General features: G+C 43.3%; 1 protein-coding gene across 1 annotated transcript; it reads right to left on the bottom strand.

Moving 5' to 3' along the window:
- Window positions 1–8205: 8205 nt before the first annotated feature.
- Window positions 8206–15715, bottom strand: MIS18A (MIS18 kinetochore protein A). The gene is made up of 5 exons (XM_003927667.4): window positions 15366–15715; window positions 12298–12364; window positions 9829–9951; window positions 9102–9198; window positions 8206–8509 (listed from the first exon to the last, which is right to left on the bottom strand). The coding sequence occupies exons 1-5, from the start codon at window positions 15694–15696 to the stop codon at window positions 8429–8431; spliced, it is 699 nt and encodes a 232-aa protein (XP_003927716.1). The 5' UTR covers window positions 15697–15715; the 3' UTR covers window positions 8206–8428.
- Window positions 15716–19844: the final 4129 nt, after the last annotated feature.

Raw genomic sequence — 19844 nt, 5'->3', positions numbered from 1 at the left:
TCACTGGAAACAGCAGGTGGTTTTCAATGCCATTGCCTCCAAGTCTCCTCCTGGGATGTGCGTGTGTGAAGGCGGCTTAATGCTGATCTGCCTGGCTTCTCCCTGGTACCCAGACAGCGCAACTGGGCTTCTGCTTGGCACCCAGACAGCGTGACTGAGGCCCACTCCAGCATCTTGTCTCCAGTATCAGAGTGGCGTTCACGCCCCACCTCACCTAACCCCCAGTCCCAAGAATTCATAGTATTTGATTAGGAAGAAAAGCTTTCATACGAAGTATTTTTAACCTGGTGTGGGAGGAGAAAGACAGAAGACAACAGCAGAATGATCACAGACGGGTAATTACAGATGTAAATGAGCTCAATTTGGTAAATTTCCCCCGAGTCCCTATTTAGCTGGTTAACATTTTATTCTGGCCCCACAGCACCATTGCATTTTGGGGTACTTTCTTTTTATTCTTATATGTCAATTCTGAAATACTAAGAGCAATTTGGAGTGCTGTGGTATAACCATTTCTCTCAGCTTATTTTTTTTTTTAAGATTTTTTTCCATTTACCGTCATAACTGGTCTACAAAGCATGAATTGCCTCCAGTGTACAAGGTCCCACAACTTGTTAGATCAATAGAAAACACAATGGAAAACAAACACAATCCTAGTATTCCAGGATCAGTTCCCACAAAACTAGAATACAAAATCTAAGTAATAAGGTCAGGACATGCCGAAGTCATTTAGAAGTCATTTAGGAATAATAAAGTGGGAGAAATGACATCTGGCTGAGAAATCAGCAAGGGCTTCCTGGAGGAAGCAGCACTCCAGCAGGACCTTGAAGGACAAGGAAGAACTGTATATATAGAAAAGGGTCAGGTGTGAGACACAGAGAATATGCAAGGCATCTTCAGGGGGTGTCTGCAGATCATTAGAAACTCAGGACCAGGGCCCAGGGGAGACAACTGAGGGCTGTGGGAATTACAGGCACAGGAATGAAATCCCGACAGGGCAGAGGTATCCAAGAGAGACTGCAGAGAGAGAAATGAGGGTAAGGGCAGAACCCAGGGGAAGCAGGAGGAAGGTGAACCCCAGCGAAACAGCAGCAAAGAGTCAGGAGGTTACCAGGCAAGTCGGACGCTATCAGTGCCCAAGGAGGATGGCACACTTGTTTTTGGCTTCAGAAAAATGTTCAAACCTATACAGGCCAGGTGCGGTGACTCATGCCTGTAGTCCCAGCACTTTCAGAGGCCAAGGCAGGAGGATCACCTAAGGTGAGAAGTTCGAGACCAGCCTGGCCAACATGGGGAAACCCCATCCCTACTAAAACTACAAAAATTAGCCAGGTGTGGAGCCACGTGCTTGTAATCCCAGCTACTTGGGAGGCTGAGGGAGGAGAATCGCTTGAACCCAGAGGTGGAGGTTGCAGTGAGCTGAGATGGCGCCACTGCACTCCAGCCTGGGTAACAGAGTGAGACTCCATTTAAAATAAACCACACAACACACAGAAGTGCAGATGCAATGAACCCCCGCCCATACCCACTCATAAATAATCAGCAGAGATTAATATGAGGGCCACGATATCCCTTTTGCTGTGCGGTTAACTTTACTGACATATTTTACCGCAAACCTCAGGCCCCATGGCATCCAGCCTCTGCATACTTCATCATGCGTCACTCACAAATGCAGGCAATCAAGAAGAAAATATTAAAGGAGAGGACAATTTAAAATTGTTGGAAATTTCAGGAGTTTCAGACAGACAGTAACACTTTGCAGGAACTCACTGGCGGCCTTCAAGACAGTAGTTTCAGCAAAATGCCTAGAGCAGACAACCAGTGAGCCAGAGTGGAAGTCCTGAGTGGGCAAAGTCAGTGTGCTTAAAAATAGAGGACAGCAGTTCAGTGAGGTGCCAGCGCCACAGGAGAGCTCTTTGTCACCAAGGTGAGACTTGGTATGCTTGAAGGTCAAGATAAAGACTAACAAGAGTGGACAGAGGATGAAGATGTGAGTCAACAGGAACTCAATGCAGCAACATTCATTTATTCCATTGAAGATGAAATGAGCATGTATTATGGGGCTGCATCCTTTTTGGCCCACGCCATGAGACGGACAGAATCCCTGCCCTCCTGGAGCTAACATTCCAATGGTAGGACAGACATTAAACTAACAAATGTAAAATATAATGTCCAACTATGGTAACTGCTATAAAGTAAGATAAATTACTCAGGAGGTGGCACAAGACAGAGCCCAGATGACACAGGAAGAGGTGAGAGCTTGAAACAGAGGCCAGCCAGCTCCTCTGGGCAGAAGAGAGGCTGGGGGATTCGGTAGCCAGAGAATCTCAAGGTAGTGCAGAAGAGGGAACTCAGGCTGAGTTCACTGTGTTTGACAGAAGAAAAAGAATAGAGCAGCTCAGGACTTCTAAACCCTTCTAGACACTGAGATTGTAATGCTGCATTAACCGATGCAATGTCCCTTTATGTGCTTTACTGCTAAAAAGAACAAGCTCAGAGCAAGGCAAGAAGGTGGGCATGCACAGAAGAAAAGCACTGAGTCTGTTTATTAGTCACATGGGACTTCAGGCCATTTAACGTCTCTGAGTCTCAGTTTCTGCATGTGTAAAATGGGTATGGGGCTGCCTATGGAAGAGGGTTCTGTGAGAAGGAGGTAGTAAATGATCATTAAGTGCTGTCACATAAAAGAAAAGCCATCGCCAGGGAAGCAGCTGTTACAGTCAAAAAGCAGCTGTCCCGTTTTGGGAAAAAGGTTCCTAAGACTTCTCTTCAAAATGGCTACATGCTCTTGTTTTTGGTTTGGAAAATGTTACGCGATCCAACGTGCATCTTAATTTCTCAAACTTTCTACTGTTCTCAAGAAGCCTTCTACTGTTCTCAAGAAGCCTCCAGAATTACAAGCCCACAGCTCCTCATAAGGGTGGACGACGGTTAATGGAGAGAAACATGAAAGTGACGTCATGAAAAGGCCAAAATTATCCCATTTCCTCAAATCCATGCAGTTGGTTCATGGAGTCTCACGTCCCTCCTTTGAATATTTCTCATTTCCTTTCAGGGTTATGTGAGTTAGAAGACTGACGAGCCCTTGAAGGGTCACCTTGTCCAACTCTGCCTTAAAATTAGATAAAGAATAACTAAAAACCATGCTGGTAATTGTTCAGGGAAAAAAAAGTGTTACAGAGTTCATTTAATTTTGTTAAGCTAATTAGCAGAGGTTGACAGAGCCAGCTTGAATGAAATGAGGCCAGTCCTATTTGAAATCACATTTAGGCCAACAAAACTCTGGGTCCCACCACATCAATTCCTCATCCCACCCTCCGCTCCCCTCTCTATCTTAGAGCTTATCACTGAGATTTAAACAGGTGTGACCATCCTGAAGAAACTACAGCTATATAGACTGGCCTTGACTGCACTCATGATTAGCTGCCTAAATAATGAATAAATTAGCCTACAGACAGAACTCACGTCTCACTAAAAAAACTAATGATCGGCCGGGCGTGGCGGCTCATGCCTGCAATCCCAGCACCCTGGGAGGCTGAGGCGGGTGGATGGTGAAACCCCGCCTCTACTAAAAATACCAAAATTAGCCAGACATGGTGGCGGGCACCTGTAATCCCAGCTACTCGGGAGGCTGAGGCACAGAACTGCTTAAACCCTGGAGGCAGAGGTTGCAGTGAGTTATGATCGTGCCACTGCACTTCAGCCTGGGCGACAGAGAGACTGTCTCAAAAAATAAAAAGTAAAATAATGATCAATACCCAAAATATGTCAGATTTGATTAAAAAATAAGTTCTTCTCCCTCAGTTCAGAAGTGATCACCAACAAACTGCCTCTGGTTGTTCACTGGCAAGCAACTGCCCAGTTAACAACCTATTTTGTTCATCCTATTTAGGGAGAACAAAATAGATGTCCATAACATCAACTACTTATATAAAATCTTAAGTCATTTGTTTCAAGTATTTTGGGTTTTCTCCAGGAGAGGTGAAGAATGTGACTGTAATCCCTAAAGTCTCAGAATGAGTTTCGGGCTGGGAGTGGTGGCTCATGCCTGTAATCCCAGCATTTTGGGAGGCCAAGATCGGGGAATCCCTTGAGGCCAGGAGTTTGAGACCAGCCTGGCCAACATGGTGAAACCCTGTCTCTACTATTATAAAAATACAAGATTAGACAGGAGTGGTGGCACGTGCCTGTAGTCCGAGCTACTCAGGAGGCTGAGGCACAAGAATTGCTTGAACCCAGGAGGAGGAGATTGCAAATCACTTTCTCTTTTCAACTTTTAAGTCAAACAGTATAGAAGGAATACAGCAATCTGCTGGAAACCTAGCTGGGGTGGGGGAAGCCCTCATTTTTTCAGCACTTGCTGATTTCTCAGGTGTAAATATATCCCCATCATGGCCAATTTCAAGCTACCAACAGTTTAATGACCAGCTGACAAAATTCCTGAAAATTTAACAATTGGCTCTCCCCTGCACACCACTGGAGCTAGACAAAAGAAGTCACTGTCTAAGATTTCTCTCATGCCCTTTTATTTGGTTAGTAAACTTCAGTTGTTAAATAAACCACTAAATAGTGTGAATTTCACACCATATAATCACATTTAAACAAGCTTTTAAATATGGTTCCCATCCTAGCGATCATTAAAACTCAGGTTATAAAATAGTATTTATGTTTTTTAGGAAATATTTTAAGTCAAAACAGTGTGACCAGTATGACCCCAAGCTTTGCATGTAAAAATGACTGTAAGGAAAACTATTTAGAGGCATAAACTAAATTTTCTTAAATAAAAGATAATTTGGCTGGGCACGGTGGTCCCAAAATGTAATTATTAATTGTAAGATTATGCACTTTATTTTCTTTCTTGTGCTTTTTTCTATTTTTCAAATTCTGTACAATGTTTACAACTGGGGGGAAAAAGCCAATAATGTTATATAGTTTGGAAAAAAATATATAGCATTTCAGATTCTTTTATATCCATAGAATCTTATGAATAGACTGGCTAGAAGGCTGAATCAGATTGATTCTATTTAAGGCTAAATCTTTATCCTTTATGTTTACGATTTTTTTTTACTGCTTTCAAAGTACTGTCATATGCATTACCTAATCTGATCATCCTTGACCCACAGAAGGCAGGTTATTATACTTTCATTTTACAGATGCAAAAACAGAGACTCAAAATGATTACATGATTTGCCCCCGATCACATGGTTAAATACAGCAGTTAAACTGGGACTTTGACCCTGGACTTCTGGTTGTTACCCGCAAGACTCTCCCCCAAAAGCAAGCTGGGTGAAGCTTTGCTCCTGGCTCCTTGGTTCAATCAGCTCCTATTGAAAACCTAGACCTGATTCTGCAAGGGGTCACACCCCAGTCTTGATCATTTTAAACGTCCCATGTTTGACTAGAATCATCCAAGCAAGACACATGCCATTCAGGCAGCAATGCTACACAGAGCAATGCCTAGAGTTGACTCTTTAGGTTGGAAATGTGTAAGCATGACTGGAGAACTTGCTGAGGACAGCACCCACACTCTGGGATGAAAACCATGGACAATACGCTACACATACCCATTTACAACAATCTTCAAAGGCCGCATAACAGGTTCTGCCATATCTTCTCTCTAAAGAACTAGGGAATGCCCTTTAAGGGAATGGCTGAAGGACTAACTTCTGGGGAGATCTGTCTGAAGCCTCTGTTGGGTCCTGTGTGGTGTGGGCTGGGACATCCGTCTCCTGCTTGTGGACCCTCACTCCTGCACACAGGAAATGCTTTCCCAGGGCTCATTTACCAGAAACGACCACACGTTGGGTTTTCCAATTGTAAGAAACATAAACCTGTTGCCTTAAGTTTTAGCAGGTGAATATACAAGTTACACTTACACACACACACACACACACACACACACATTCTGATGAGATCTCACACAAAGCCAGAAAAGCCAGGCCACCAGGCTTCAGGGAAACAGGTGGCCCAAGAGGGGGTGGCCCAGAACAGAAGTCCCCTCTCCTGCAAGTGCCACCGTGCAGCGCAGACAGGATGCAGCACTCCCACGTAGACCCCTCAGCGTGGCCCGCTGGGAGCCTTAGAGGTCCCTCTCTCATTGTGATGGCAAGGCCGCTCCTTCAGGGATGCCACAGGTTAAGGCCAAAGATGAAGACTGTCTTATGAAACTGTGTTTCCTGGGATTGACTTTTAGATGTTTCAGTGGAGACCATGTGATACAAATGTGTGCTGGCTTCCATCTGCACCCCGGGGGTGCTTGATTAACTTCACATGAAGAACCCTAACAGGAATATACGGGCAGGGAGGGAAAGGTAATCAAAGGCCCACTCTAGAGGCAGCCAGTAAGGCATGAGCTACATTTATCTTCTGATCCGTAACAGAATCTTAATTAGCACCAGGGTATTAGAAATTACTTTTCATTGGTGAAATGAGTTTTCAAGACGCGTGAATTGGCTACAAACATTGTAGAGGCTCCTCCTTCCCTAGTATGAACAGGGTATAAGGAATCAGGGAGCCAAACTGCCTATGTCTTTGGAATGGCATCTGAAAATGCTTGCTGGAGTATTCTGTAACCTGCACAACCAGTTAGCTGAGTCTTGTGACTAAAATATTCTCTCATCTGTTTGGAGTCAATTTTCACACAAGGTGCCACCAAAGCACCTAAGATGACAGACACCTGGGACTTCCTCAAGCTTACTGTGGCCAGATGCTGCCTTGTTGCCAGTGGGTGTTGACATTTGCTTCCACAGCACCAGTCTGCTGGTGAGAGAGGAGTCTGTGAGAGAAAACACCTAGATGGCTCAGTCAACTTTTGAGGTTGTCGACAATCTCTCAAAAACAACACAAGAATCTTGCATGATCCAGTCCAGGGTACTTGGGACCTTTTGCTCTGATAACTTTAGTATTCTCACAAATAATCAGGGAACTTCTGAGCAGAAGCTGAATGAGTTACTCATACTTAATCAGTACTGTTCGGTGACCGCACTCGCACACAGAAACAAAGGGCCTGGGCAAATTTGGGGTTACCTTTATATTCCTGAGCAGACCTTCCACAGCCATGCTCAGTAATATTTCACTGCACCAGAATTTCTGATCTCAGTTAAATACCACTATTCGGTTTCTAAAAATCAATCTTAAAGCACTTTGTTTTAGTCTTTATTCTCTTCAATTATAAAAATACATACTCACTATAAAAGTGTTACATTATAGAAAACAGAAAAGCCAAAAACTCCCCCAGAATCCCACCATCAGAGATGACTACTCCTTGCTGATAAGCATTCCTCCAGGTTTTCTAAGCATATAGTAGCACATAAGCAGGAAAAGGGAAAATCCTACTACATAGATGCAAGTGCTCCTGTGCAAGTTTTCAAATAGTTCTGACGGATAATTACAATCAATTTCTTCAGGGAATTTTACGCATTAGTTCTCAGAGATTTACTGACACTGGGGGTAGAAAAACCTCTAAGATTTTCTTATCATTTATAATAAATATTGTCCCAAGTGTTAAAGGTAAAATAAAGTTTTTAAAAATAGTAAATAAAGAATAATAAATGTGATACAGAGAAGAAAAGTTCAGAAAATCATCGCAGTTTCTTATCAAAATCAAAACTCCTAAGTCCCTATTCCAACAAGCACCATAAAATGGCTTTAAAATGGGATTTTGAGAAATAGTCACTACTTCTCCATAAAATATAGCTGTCAGGTCTCCATATGCAAGCCTGGAGCCTGAAAGTCTGAAGTCCAGCTTGCCTGGCTGAAGTCGCCCACCCTATGCCTGTGTTTGCCATTGTCCCTGTTCCCCCTGACGAGCCCCTCACCCAACCCTGCCATCTTAACTGTTCTTATGTTAATGTAAATACCTCTCACCCAACCCTACCACTGTAACTGAACTTACTCTGCAACACCCCCAACCCCCAAAAAAACTGCCCAAACCTATAAAACCAACTCCTAGCTCACTGCCCTTTGCTAATGCCCTTTTTGCCCTTAGCCCACCTGCACCCAGGTAAATCGCCATGCTGCTCACACGAAGCCTGTTTGGAAGGTCTCTTCATTCAAAGTGTGCATTTTTCAACAATAGCTGTAAAAGTAATGCTACAATTTTGGGGTCTTTTTTTTTTTTTGAGACAAGGTCTCACTCTGGCATGATCAAGGCTCACTGCAGCCTTGACCTCCCACGCTCAAGTGATCCTCCCACCTCAGCCTTTCATATGACCGGCTATTTTTTTCTTTCTTTTCTTTTTTTTTTTTTTTGGTAGCAACAACATCTCACTATGTTGCTTCAGCTCCCACCTCAGCCTTTCATATGCCCAGCTATTTTTTTCTTTTCCTTTTTTTTTTTTTCTCTTGGTAACGACAACATCTCACTATGTTGCTTCATTTAACAAACAAAGGGAAGAAGGGTGGGGGCAGAATGGAGGACACAGACTAGAGTTCAGCTTTTACAAGTGGCAAAGGACAATTTTGATTCAACCTCCCACAGCTTCATTTGTAATGCTTGCAAGACATCTTCCATCTATTGAATTGAAAAAATAAACACACATATCAATATCATTAAAAATTATACATGGTTAAGTATAATTAAAATATACACTTAATGCAATTTTGAATATGTCATGCATTGCATGGTAGATACTCAGTGTTTAACAAAACTACTCAGAGGCATAAACTAAATTTTTTTAAATAAAACATAATTCTATCAACAGCAGTTCTCAACCTATAATCTGTATCTCTTCCATACAGTCATCACCATCTCACCTATCTGGCAATGAGAAGAGAAAATGTTAACATCCAACAATAAGGCTATTTATACCACAAGAATTGAATCAAACAAAACATTGATTTGAATCAAAAACTTATTTCTGGCTTAGCAGTGTTGGAATATGTAGTTTTGATTTTGACATGAAAGGACTTCCTTATTATTTTGTTGATAAAGCTTTAGCTTCATTTGAGTTCCCCAAAGATCAACTTTACTAAGAACTGAAATGAAATAAGTATACTCTTACAGCGAGCAAAACAGATGACATTATGAGAATTATCATTTGTGGGGGAGCACTTCACTGATAAATTGTTCATACAAAGATATAAAATGTACAGAATAAAATTACCTGTTTTAGAGACTTTTCTATTTCAACTCTGCTTTCAAGATTAAAAAGCTCTTTATCTTCTGACACAATTTGCTTTTCAGAGGACCCTAAAACATAACTGAAGTACAGTTGAAGGTTAAAATATAAGCTGGGTATGGTGGTGTACACTTATCCCCAGCTATTCAGGAGGTGAGACAGAAGGATCATCTGAGGCTAGTGATCTGAAACTAGTCTGGGCAACACAGCAAGACCCCAAGCAATATGCCTGTAGTCCTAGCTATTTAGGAGGCCGAGGCAGGAGGATCATTGGAATCCAGGAGTTCGAGGGTGCAGAAAGCTATGACTACAGCACTGCACTCCAGCCTGGGTGACACAGCAAAGCCCCATATCTTAAAAAAATATGTTTTTAAATAAATAAAAAGCTGGGGCCGGAGGGAATATCCTACTAAACTACACTCAATTTTTTATAAAAACTGAATATACTTCTACTCCAAAAAAAGGTCTCACAGTGTTTTCTCCTACAATTTAAGAGTGTCTGACTTTTCCAATACCAAATAAAGAAGCAGGTCAAAGCAAAAAAAAAAAAACAAAAAAAAAACTGGCATGTTAGGAATCATTACTTGAAAATATATTTAACCAAACAGTATATATTTAACCAAACAGTTCTAAAGCTTCTGTAGCAATTTCTCTGCAAACTTAACTTTCTGAAACACCAGTTGTGAGGTAAGCATTTATATATCACACTTACCTTTCGATGGCTTCAACACTGAGGCAAAACAAGTCTCTCTTGTAATCAAGACTCTTGGGTGTGCATCTGTACACGTAGCCAAGGTTGAGTGAGCACCCGGTGCAGTACAAAGTCTCAAGGATGCTGCAATAAAGGAATGTCTTGCTTTAGGAAACAAAATAGCAACGCATTATAATAAAAATCTCATTGTTAAAATATATAAACACTTCAGCCTCTAAAGTATGCTATTCTGACCATACCAGGTCATACATATTGGAAGGAAAAAATGATAGTAAGATATTTACAATAAAAATATAAAAACAGTCATCTCTAGACCATGTCTTAAATATCAAACAACAAGGGACATACAAAAAAGTGACATGAGAGGATACTGATGTGGTGTTTTTCTAGAATATAAATTCCTCTATCTGGTACAAGAAAAATAATCTAAAATGTGGAAACACACAAAAAGATTCTACATGTCCTTTTAATGTCATGTTGTCAAAAAGCTCACCAAGGGGCATTAACACATTAGGCAAGGGACAGGGAATTTTTTGGTAACTAAATGTAACAAAGCAGAGAATAAATGTTTTAGGTGTGCCAGCCATATGGTGTCTGTCACTACTCACCTCTGCCACTGTAAAACGGAAGCACCTATAGACAATAGGTAACTGAATAATCTGTTTTCCAATAAACTCGTATTCACAAATGGGTGCCCGGTCCATGGGTCACAGTTTACCAAACTCTGCTCTAGTGGAAAGTAATACTGTTTGCTTAATAAAAACAGACTCTAAAGTTAGATGGCAGCCCATGTAATTGTTCCTTCATTCTCATTATCTTTCAACTCAGGTTCCACGCACTTGAATATACCCTCCCCTAAAGCCTGTTCATGTCTCCTTAAAATCTGGCTTAGAAGCCATTGTCTCTCAAACACCTTGTTGAACTGACCCATCCAAATTTACCATTCTATAAATACACTAAAATTACCATTCCAACACATAGCAAAGTGATAACTGGAGATTTAAATATTATTGCAAAAGTATAACTCCTACTCACAATTTGCTTTTCAGAGGACCCTAAAACATAACTGAAGTACGTGAAACACTTGTAATCACTAAATATCCATTCCTATCAAGCAAAACGGAGTGATTAAAAACTACATCATTGTTTACTTACAGATACTGAGACACTGTTATTTATTACAGCAACATATGGACAACATATGAACAAAGAACAAAATGGAGCACCACCTGCTATGTCATGAACGCTCACTGATTATGTGATTAGCTAGTAATATGACACAGATTACATATTAAGTGTCCATGGGCTATTGTAAGTTTCTAAACTTTTTTTAGTTTTATAGTATAAATAGTCTCACTATGTTGCCCAAGCTGGTCTCAAACTCCTAGCCCCAAGCAATCCTTCACCTTGGCCTCCCAAAGTGCTGAGATTATAGGCATGAGCCACCATACCCAGAAGCTTGTGTAAGTTTTTACATAAGAAATATAAAAGCATGCTGGTAAATCTCACCTATGTTACTCACAGTTAACCAGCAAACCTCCATGCTAAATATCAAACCTCATTAACATTATGAGACTGCCTCACACCATTACCAAGATTACAAACTACTATCTAATGTGTCAGCCAATAAAGGACACTTAGAAACCAGAGGCTTGAACTCCCCAAATAGACTGAGTCATGGATAAGACTGTTCTATCCTGAGTTATCAAAATCAACTAAACACCAACGAAAATAGGAACAAACCCATTCATACTTCTAGAATCATCTTATAGAGCAATGAAGAGATGATAGCTACTATTAAGCCAGCATCTTTCTGCTTTCAGTTGGCAAGAATTTGGCCAGAATTCACCCTTTTCCTTGAACAGTAACATTGAGAAAGCAGTGCCCAGACTGGAGTGCAGTGGCACAGTCTTGGCTTACTGCAACCTCTGCCTCCCAGGTTCAAGCGATTCTCCTGTCTCAGCCTCCAGAGTAGTTGGGATTACAGGCACGCACCACCACACCAGGCTAATTTTTGAATTTTTAGTAGAGACAGGGTTTTGCCACGTTGGCCAGGCTGGTCTCGAACTTCTGACCCCCAGTAATCTGCCCGCCTCTGCCTCCCAAAGTGCTGGGATTACAGGCATGAGCCACTGTGCCTGGCCTTCTTTTTCTATTTTTATTTTCAATTTTCTTCAGCCCCAAGCCCAAATATCCAAAAAGGGAATGTCAGAATACGCTTTTATAAAACTAGAAACTCTAATTTTTCAATATCTAAAGGTGACCACAACCACTCAAGAACTGATATACTCCTTTTTGAAATGGGATATAGAAAAAGAAAAAAAAAGAACTGATGTATGTGAATGATTCACTTTTACTATCATGAAACTATTATCCCAAGTAATCTTACTACTAGTAATGACCTTTTAAAGATTTTAATTTAAAAAAAAAAATTACCTAACATATTCATATAGATACAGCTTTACTCACCAACCATTTTCCTTTTCACGTTTGGATAGCTTCTGTTCCTTATCCACAGAAACATTACAGGAAACACCTACAGAGAAAGTAATAATTTATTAATGTGGTTTCTTATAACATACAGGCAAAGACAGAATTTCTAATCCAACTTTTCAGAACTTGGAGGACAAAAAATAAGCCCAAAGTCAAACACACACACAAGTGGTTCAAAACTAAATGTACTAGGGGTCTTCCGGGAAAAGACGGCAGAATAAGAGTTATTTCCAACCAGGCGCAGTGGCTCACACCTGTCATTCCAACAGTTAGAGAGGCCAAGGTGAGAGGATTGCTTGGGGCCGGGAGCTGGAGATCAGCCTGGACAACATAACAAGACTCCATCTCTACAAAAAAAATTTATTATTATTTTTTTTTTTTGAGATGGAGTTTCGCTCTTAAAGAAAAATGTTAAAAGGTCATTTCTTTCCTTTCCCTGAAAACCACTAACATTAATAGAATGGCTAAAACTGACAGAAAAATTCATCCAACAGTAAAATTGGAACCATTAGAATCTCAAATCACAGACTGCAAAGAATTATCTGCCAGATAGTGAAACTGGGTTCCAAACCTAGGAAGATGTAAACAGCCAACACATCTATCTCCAGATTTCCAACACAGGACCCATTTATCTAAAAGTAACTGAGAGGGTCCTCAGGATCCCAGCCACGTATCTTTTACTTGGACAATGACTTGGACAGAGGTCACAGCTGGACTCCAGAGGCAGCAGCAAACATTCTCAAAGAATCCAGGTCTAGGACACACTAAAGGACAGGGCAGAGGATGAAAGAGAAAAGAAGTGACATCAGACCTAAAATGGCCAGAACTGACTCTTAATTTCACCTCCTCGTACAGTCTACCCCAACTTGGTAAACTCCACCTCCATCTACTCCACTGATCATCCCATCAATTCTACCTCCCAAACCTCACTCCAGCCCCCAAACCACCAGCACCACCTCTTGCCTGGACTCCTGCCCTCGCTCTTCACTGACCTCCCCACTTCTATACTTGTTCCTTCTTCAATGCTTTCTCCAAAGAAAAGGCAGGGTCATATTACTCCCCTGCCTAAGCTAGCATCATAGTTTACTCACTAGAACAGATTACTATTCTTCAGAACAGACTACAAGGCCCTAAAGTTTCTGGCCCCTTAATTCCTCCCTGAATCTTTATTCTTTGACCATATTCTAGTCTCCAGGCTTTTGCACCAGCTGCTCAGCATCTGACAAAAGCAAACAGCATGACCAAGAATTGCACCTGTAGCCAAGCTAGCATTCACATATTAAAAACAGGAAAATATTTTCAAGCACATCTACTTGAAATTTTCTTGGAGATGTTGGGGAGAGGGGCACTAATGATGATTAGTCAAACAACTCAGGAATGAAAAAGCTATTAAGAAGCTTTCTTATGTTAAAGACTAGTGGAGTTGGGAAATAAATTTATATAAACATTATAGGATCGAGTGCTGTAGCTCACATCTGTAATTTCAGCACTTTAGGAGGCCAAAGCAGGGGATTGCTTGGGGCCTAGAGTTTGAGATCAGCCTGAGCAGCATAGCAAGACTCTTGTCTCTACAAAAAAATCTTAAAATTAGCCAAGTGTTGGTGTCTGTAGTCCCAAGCTACTTGGGAAGCTGAGTGGGGAAAATAGTTTGAGCCCGGGAATTCAAGGTTACAGTGAGCTATGATTGTGCCACTGTACTCCAGCCAGGGCAACAGTGGGCTGTTAATCCACTATAACCCTTTCTATTTAAAAAATAAATAAATAAATAAAATTTAAAAAACCTATTAAATAAATAACCCTATTAAAATAGAAAGGCTGTGTTATGGCTACAAAACACAATGTAAATGTGCAGAATGTAAATATATAAACCTTGACAAAATGAAAACAATGAAACTATCAAATTGGGTAAGGAAGGAATGGAAATGAATCCGAGTTCATTTGTCTGTCTTTGTGGGGGGGGGGGCCAAGGAGGTGTTAAATCCCCTCTGATCTGATAAATAAAAAATGTGTAGTTCTTTAAATTTTAAACTATGTTTGCTATTTTTGAACTATGTTTTAAATTTAAAAACTATTAATATAAAAATTAAATAACAAAAATAATACCCTTTCTATATGTAAAGCAAAACAAAGAACCCACATGGCAAAAGATAAACACTATCGAAACAAAGAGCAAATAAAATGAAAGATGTAACACCAAATCTGTTATTTCTTAAAAAGATGTAAATCAGCTAAATTCATTCCAACAAAGAGCTTCCCCTACTGGATCAAAAACCTGCATGGCTTAGTTTTAATAGGTGCAAAGAGTTCATCTCAACTTCCAGTTAACTAGTGGACACTGGTATGCTCCTTTATTCTCAGTATTACACCGAGGAAAACGTTCCAGAAACATCGATAAAACGGTGGTGAATTTCTGCCATCGAAACATTTACAGTATTCAAAGACAGGAAAAACTTCATCTTGAAAAACCACAATCCAAAAGTAACAGCCGTTTTCACATCAGTTCATAAAAAATGTAAGTGAATCACTTCATCCCTAAACACTACAAAAACAGCAAAATGAGAGGACAGTGGAAAAACAGAGGTAACTGCTAGAACCAGGATCAGAAACTAAATTCCCGTCTTCTTCTCAACTCTTTTGCTACATCCTCCTTCCTAGCTAATTTTGATGAGACTGTTGGCGCTTTTATTGCCCGTTTCCGTCCCTTTCTTCCCCCATAGCACTGCGTTCTGTCAGCTCTGCGGCTCTAACCCTTGAGGCTGCAGAGGCATCGCTATGATGCTGATGCAACCGCTGCTCTTCTGGGATCGGGGGCCACAGAAAAGAACCCGTCCCCCGAGAGCCAAAGTGGAAGAGTGACCCTCCTCCCCTCCTCCTGCCACAGCTCACACTCTCAGGCTTTTTGCTCTTAAAGTCCCTGAGCAGCCCCAAGGAGCCTCCTTCTCCGGAGGCCGCCCAGGCGCGGCAGAACTGCAAGAAGGCGACCCCGACCCCCCGACCCCTCGACCCTCCAACCCCCAACCTCTGCGCGGCCCGACCCAACTGACAGCGCAGTAGGATGCAGTTGGTGTCCTCCTGGCTGGTCACCCAGCTCAGCGAGTCGCCCAGCGGCCGCCGGCAGCCGGAGCACAGGAACACCAGCGGCATCTCCGCCGCCGCCGCCGCCTCCTGGAGCCGCGCCTTCTCGGTGTCGGCCACTGAAGCGTCCTCGCTTGTGGAGCGCCACATGTTCGTCCACTTCTGCAGCAGCTGGTGGCGGCTCGAGTCTTCGGAGAGCCTCTTGCTCAACAGCGAGGAGTCGCTGCACTTGCCCTTGTCACCGTACTCACAGCCGCCAGCGCATCCTGTGGGACACCTCGGTGACCGAGCTCCCGCCATTACCTACAAATCGCCCGCGTCCCAGAGACCCATGGGAAGGCGGGGGGGGGGAGGAGCCTCTGCGCATGCGCGGGGCAGGCCGCAGTGGCGGAGGCCGAGAAGGGGCAAATGCCTGGGAGGAGGCGGGACGGCGGGACGGCGGGCGGTCACTGCGCCTGCGTCACGCTTTCTAGTTTGAAGAAATTGAAGCTGCAGACCTGTTTGCTTGTCTTCCTAAGGATTATTCGCCCCTTTCCGTGGGAGAGGCAGCACCACTGAGAAAAGTACAGGCTGCAAGCCTGAGTATCTAAGAACCACTTTCACAGGCTCCGGTTCAGTAGGTAGCGGGTTAGTCCGAGAATCTGCATTTCTAACAAGTTCTAGGCGTGCCCACGCTGTCAGTATTGGCAGCCCCACATTTTCTAGGGGGTGGGGAGCAGTCTTGCTATATTGCCGGTCTCGAACTCCTAGCCTTAAGCGATCGTCCCGCCTCGGCCTCCCAGAGTGCCAGGATCGCAAGCGTGAGCCTCTGTGCCAGACCAACACCCTTTTTCGTTTTTGTAAATGGACTAATTATAGTTGTATATAAGCAGCTCCACTTTTGATGACCACTGCTCCTGGGGGCCTCCTTTCCATGAAGTGGAGAAGGCAGGGGATAGGGATGACCCTCATCACAGGGTTCTTTTGCACATTGCTATTCCTGGAATGAGACCCTGGGGACGGCCCCAGATCACTTAGGCTGCCACTGCAAGGAAAAAGTTGAGGGAGCAGCAGTGCCCCCTGGAAAGCCTGAAAGCGCCCCTGCTGCTTGGATCAAGGAATCATTCGTCCTTGCGAGGGAGAAGCATCCCTTCTTGCTGATAAGAACAGATTTTCTCAGCTGCCCCGGAAAGCCAGCCTCTGCCTAAAACATCCCAGGTCAGGAGGGAAAGCTGGCGAGGAACCAGCCCCCTGCACCACAGCCAGCCTGGCAGCATACCTGGGAAGAAAGCTACCTGTAAGGACCTACCTCTGTTCCCACTACGCTCTGGATGTCCCCCAAGTCACTGTCTACTTGGATGAGTTGCATAAACTATTTACATAAATGTACTTCCAATTTTAGTGCGTACGGCCACTAGCAAAAAACAAAGGCTTTGGAGTCAGTAGTCCTGGTTAACTTACCCCTCCCTCCACAAGGCAGTAATAATGTAGGGAATTGCGGAAAAAGCTTGTTTGCCTTCCCTGAGTCTGATTCTTCGGTACTACACCAAGTTGTTAATGAGGATCGAGTTTTCTAATATTGATGAAAATACTTTGTTAACCCTAGCACACCATGCTCATGCTAATTAGCTTCTTACTGGAAGAAAATGCTTCAGATAGTTTAGGCTTTTTTTTTTTCCCACCCATAGAATTCCCTTCCTACCCTCTGCTTTTTTCTTCTTTTCTTTATTTTTTCGGAGATGGTGTCTCACTATGTTGCCCAGGCAGGTCTCGAACTCCTGGCCTCAAGCGATCCTCCTGCCTCAGCCTCCTAAGCAGCTGGTACTACAGACATGCGTCACCATACTTGGCCCCTTCTGCTTTGTGGAGCCAGGGCTGACCTTCCTGGACTGTTGTTTTCAAGTATAATATCTCTGGTACAACACTGATAAAATCCACTTGAGTTTAAGTAAGTGGCTGGTTACTTTGGAGAGATCAAGTGCACAGCGGAACCTTTTGACTTGGGGCTTTATATGTGGACTTCCGGGGTCTTGCCTTATTTCTCCCTTGATTCTTCCCTAGGGGCGGGCTGTGCACATGCCCGGCCTGAGCCCACTCGCCCAACTCCTGAGATCCCATCAGGAAGCTGCTGACCAGTTTTAGGTGTTTTCTCTCTATTGGGAGCCTACCTTTCCCCAGCACCACCTGTGACCAATTATTACTTTAGAGAGACAGTTAACAACTGTGTATGTGGGGGGAGCCCTCTCCTGCCCTGCTCATACCTGACTAGCTACCCATTGTCACAGTATTAGTCTGCTTGGTCTGCCCTAGTACCCCAAAGTCCCACAGAGTAGGTTTCTTAAAATGTGGCCGGGCATGGTGGCTCAGGCCTGTAATCCCAGCACTTCAGGAGGCCGAGGCAGGAGGATCTCCTGAGGTCAGTTCAGGACCAGCCTAGCCAACATGGAGAAATGCTGTCTCTACTAAAAACACGAAAATTAGCCAGGCATGGTGGCACATGCCTGTAATCCCAACTACTTGGGAGGCTGAGGCAGGAGAATCGTTTGAACCCAGGAGGCAGAGGTTGGAGTGAGCCAAGATCGTGCCACTGCACTCCAGCGTAGACGACAGAGTAAGACTCCATCTCAAAAAAAAAAGGCTGGGCACAGTGGCTCATGCCTGTAATCCCAGCACTTTGGGAGCCCAAGGCGGGTGGATCACCTGAGGTCAGGAGTTCGAGACCAGCCTGGCCAACATGGAGACACCCTGTCTCTACTAAAAATGCAAAAATGTGCTGAGCGTGTTGGCACATGCCTGGAATTCACAATGTAAAAAAAGTTGTCTGAGACAAAGAAAAAAAAAGAAAATTAGAAACGTATTTCCTCACAATTCTGGAGGATAGAAGTCCAAGATGAAGGAATAAGTGGGCTGGTTTCATTCTGAGGCCCCTTTGCAATTGTCAATGGGCATCTCCTCCCTAGGTCTTCACGTCACCATCTCTCTGTGCCTTGGGGGTATCCCAATCTCCTCTTCTTACAAGACACAGTCATCTTGGATTGGAGCCATTATCCTGGCTTTTTAACCTAATTATCTCTTTAAAGATCCCATCTTCAAATGCAGTCACACTCTGAGATACTGAGGATGAAGCCTTCAACTTAGGAATTTTGGGGGAGCACAATTCAGCCCAGAATAGCGGTGTTATTTGCACAGTGTTGTACACACCTGGGAGGCATGTGTACAGCAGTATACACAGAAACATCTGGCTACTTTGAGGTGCTGGACGGTGTCCACCTGGGTCAGGCATGGAAAAATCCATGCCCCTTCCCATACCTTGCCCCGTGTCTCTTCCACGTGGCTGTTCCTGAGTTGTATGCTTTTATGACAAACCAGTCATCTGGTAAGTACACTGTCCTGAGTTATGTGTGTGAGCCATTCTAGCAAATGACATAATGTCAGGGTTGAGTTACACTGTAGGACACCCAGTCAGTGGCTGCCAGGAATAGGAAATTGCTTTGTATGGAAAAACCCACATGTCTGGTGTTGGAAATAGACGCTCAGTGCTGCAAAGAAAAATTAGCACTGAGACAAAGGATCTTTCAGCCAATGCAATTTTTTCTCCCCAGACTGCAGGAAGGGTACTCCTGGTAGCCATCGTGTCATGAGAGTACAAAGAACAAAGAGAAACACACAACTTTTTTTCCTATGCATTTGGCATCATCCTTACTGCTGTATCTGATCTCTGTTGGCTGGAGTCAGACCTGGCAATCTAAACTAAAACCCAATTGGCTAACAACTTAAAACTTTTCTAAACAGGTAAAAGCAGTGGAGAGCTGGGACATGTCTGTGAGCACGTCCAGCACAGATATCTTGGTTAAAGTACAAGGACACAGAATGTACTACGTGCCTGCAAGCACAGCATGTCTAACAGCTACGTAGGATGGGGCTTCACGAAGTTATTAGCACACTTATTCTTTAACAAGAAAGGAAACCTTAAAAAGGAACCTTTTGCACTTCCCCACCTCTGGTGTCAGAAGTGTAGAGTGTAGAGGGAGCAGGGGTTTGATTTTACTTTTCAAGTGGATTTTTTGCCCCTCACTTTGGAAACACAAGAACTTCATTCCTCCCCTTCTGGTCAACTGAACTGCCCTTAAAGTGCCCCCCAAGGGAAGCCTCAGGCATGGCAGACCACAACAAAACCAGCAGAGGGGCTCGAGTTATCCGGGTGGACCGTCTACACTGTCAATACCCAGCTTTGTTCTGACAGTGTAGACCTGAATCAAGAACACAAGAAAGCTGGGCATATTGGAGGGAAAGGCCCCCTAAGATGTGTGTTTTGGCTTTCCAATTCTCAAAGGCTAAATTCTAGGGTTCCTCTCACACGTGGCCCTGCATATTCCAGATGTTCAGAATGTTCTTCTTGTTCGTGTCCGAGGATCTTAGAAGAGGGGGTATTATTCGGAGTCAAGCCCTACAGAAACCCAGAAGAATCT

Source organism: Saimiri boliviensis, chromosome 18 (genome assembly GCF_048565385.1).
Source record: "Saimiri boliviensis isolate mSaiBol1 chromosome 18, mSaiBol1.pri, whole genome shotgun sequence".
NCBI classification, from domain to species: domain Eukaryota; kingdom Metazoa; phylum Chordata; class Mammalia; order Primates; family Cebidae; genus Saimiri; species Saimiri boliviensis.
This window is presented reverse-complemented; position numbering and strand designations above follow the sequence as displayed.

Excerpts from the sequence above, each read along its gene's own strand:
- MIS18A (XM_003927667.4), bottom strand. The coding sequence starts at position 15,696 with ATGGCGGGAGCTCGGTCACCGAGGTGTCCCACAGGATGCGCTGGCGGC. Across the intron at positions 9,952-12,297 it reads CGTGAAAAGGAAAATGGTTG|CATCCTTGAGACTTTGTACT; the intron begins GTGAGTAAAGCT and ends CCTTTATTGCAG. Across the intron at positions 8,510-9,101 it reads TAGAAAAGTCTCTAAAACAG|ATGGAAGATGTCTTGCAAGC; the intron begins GTAATTTTATTC and ends TCAATTCAATAG.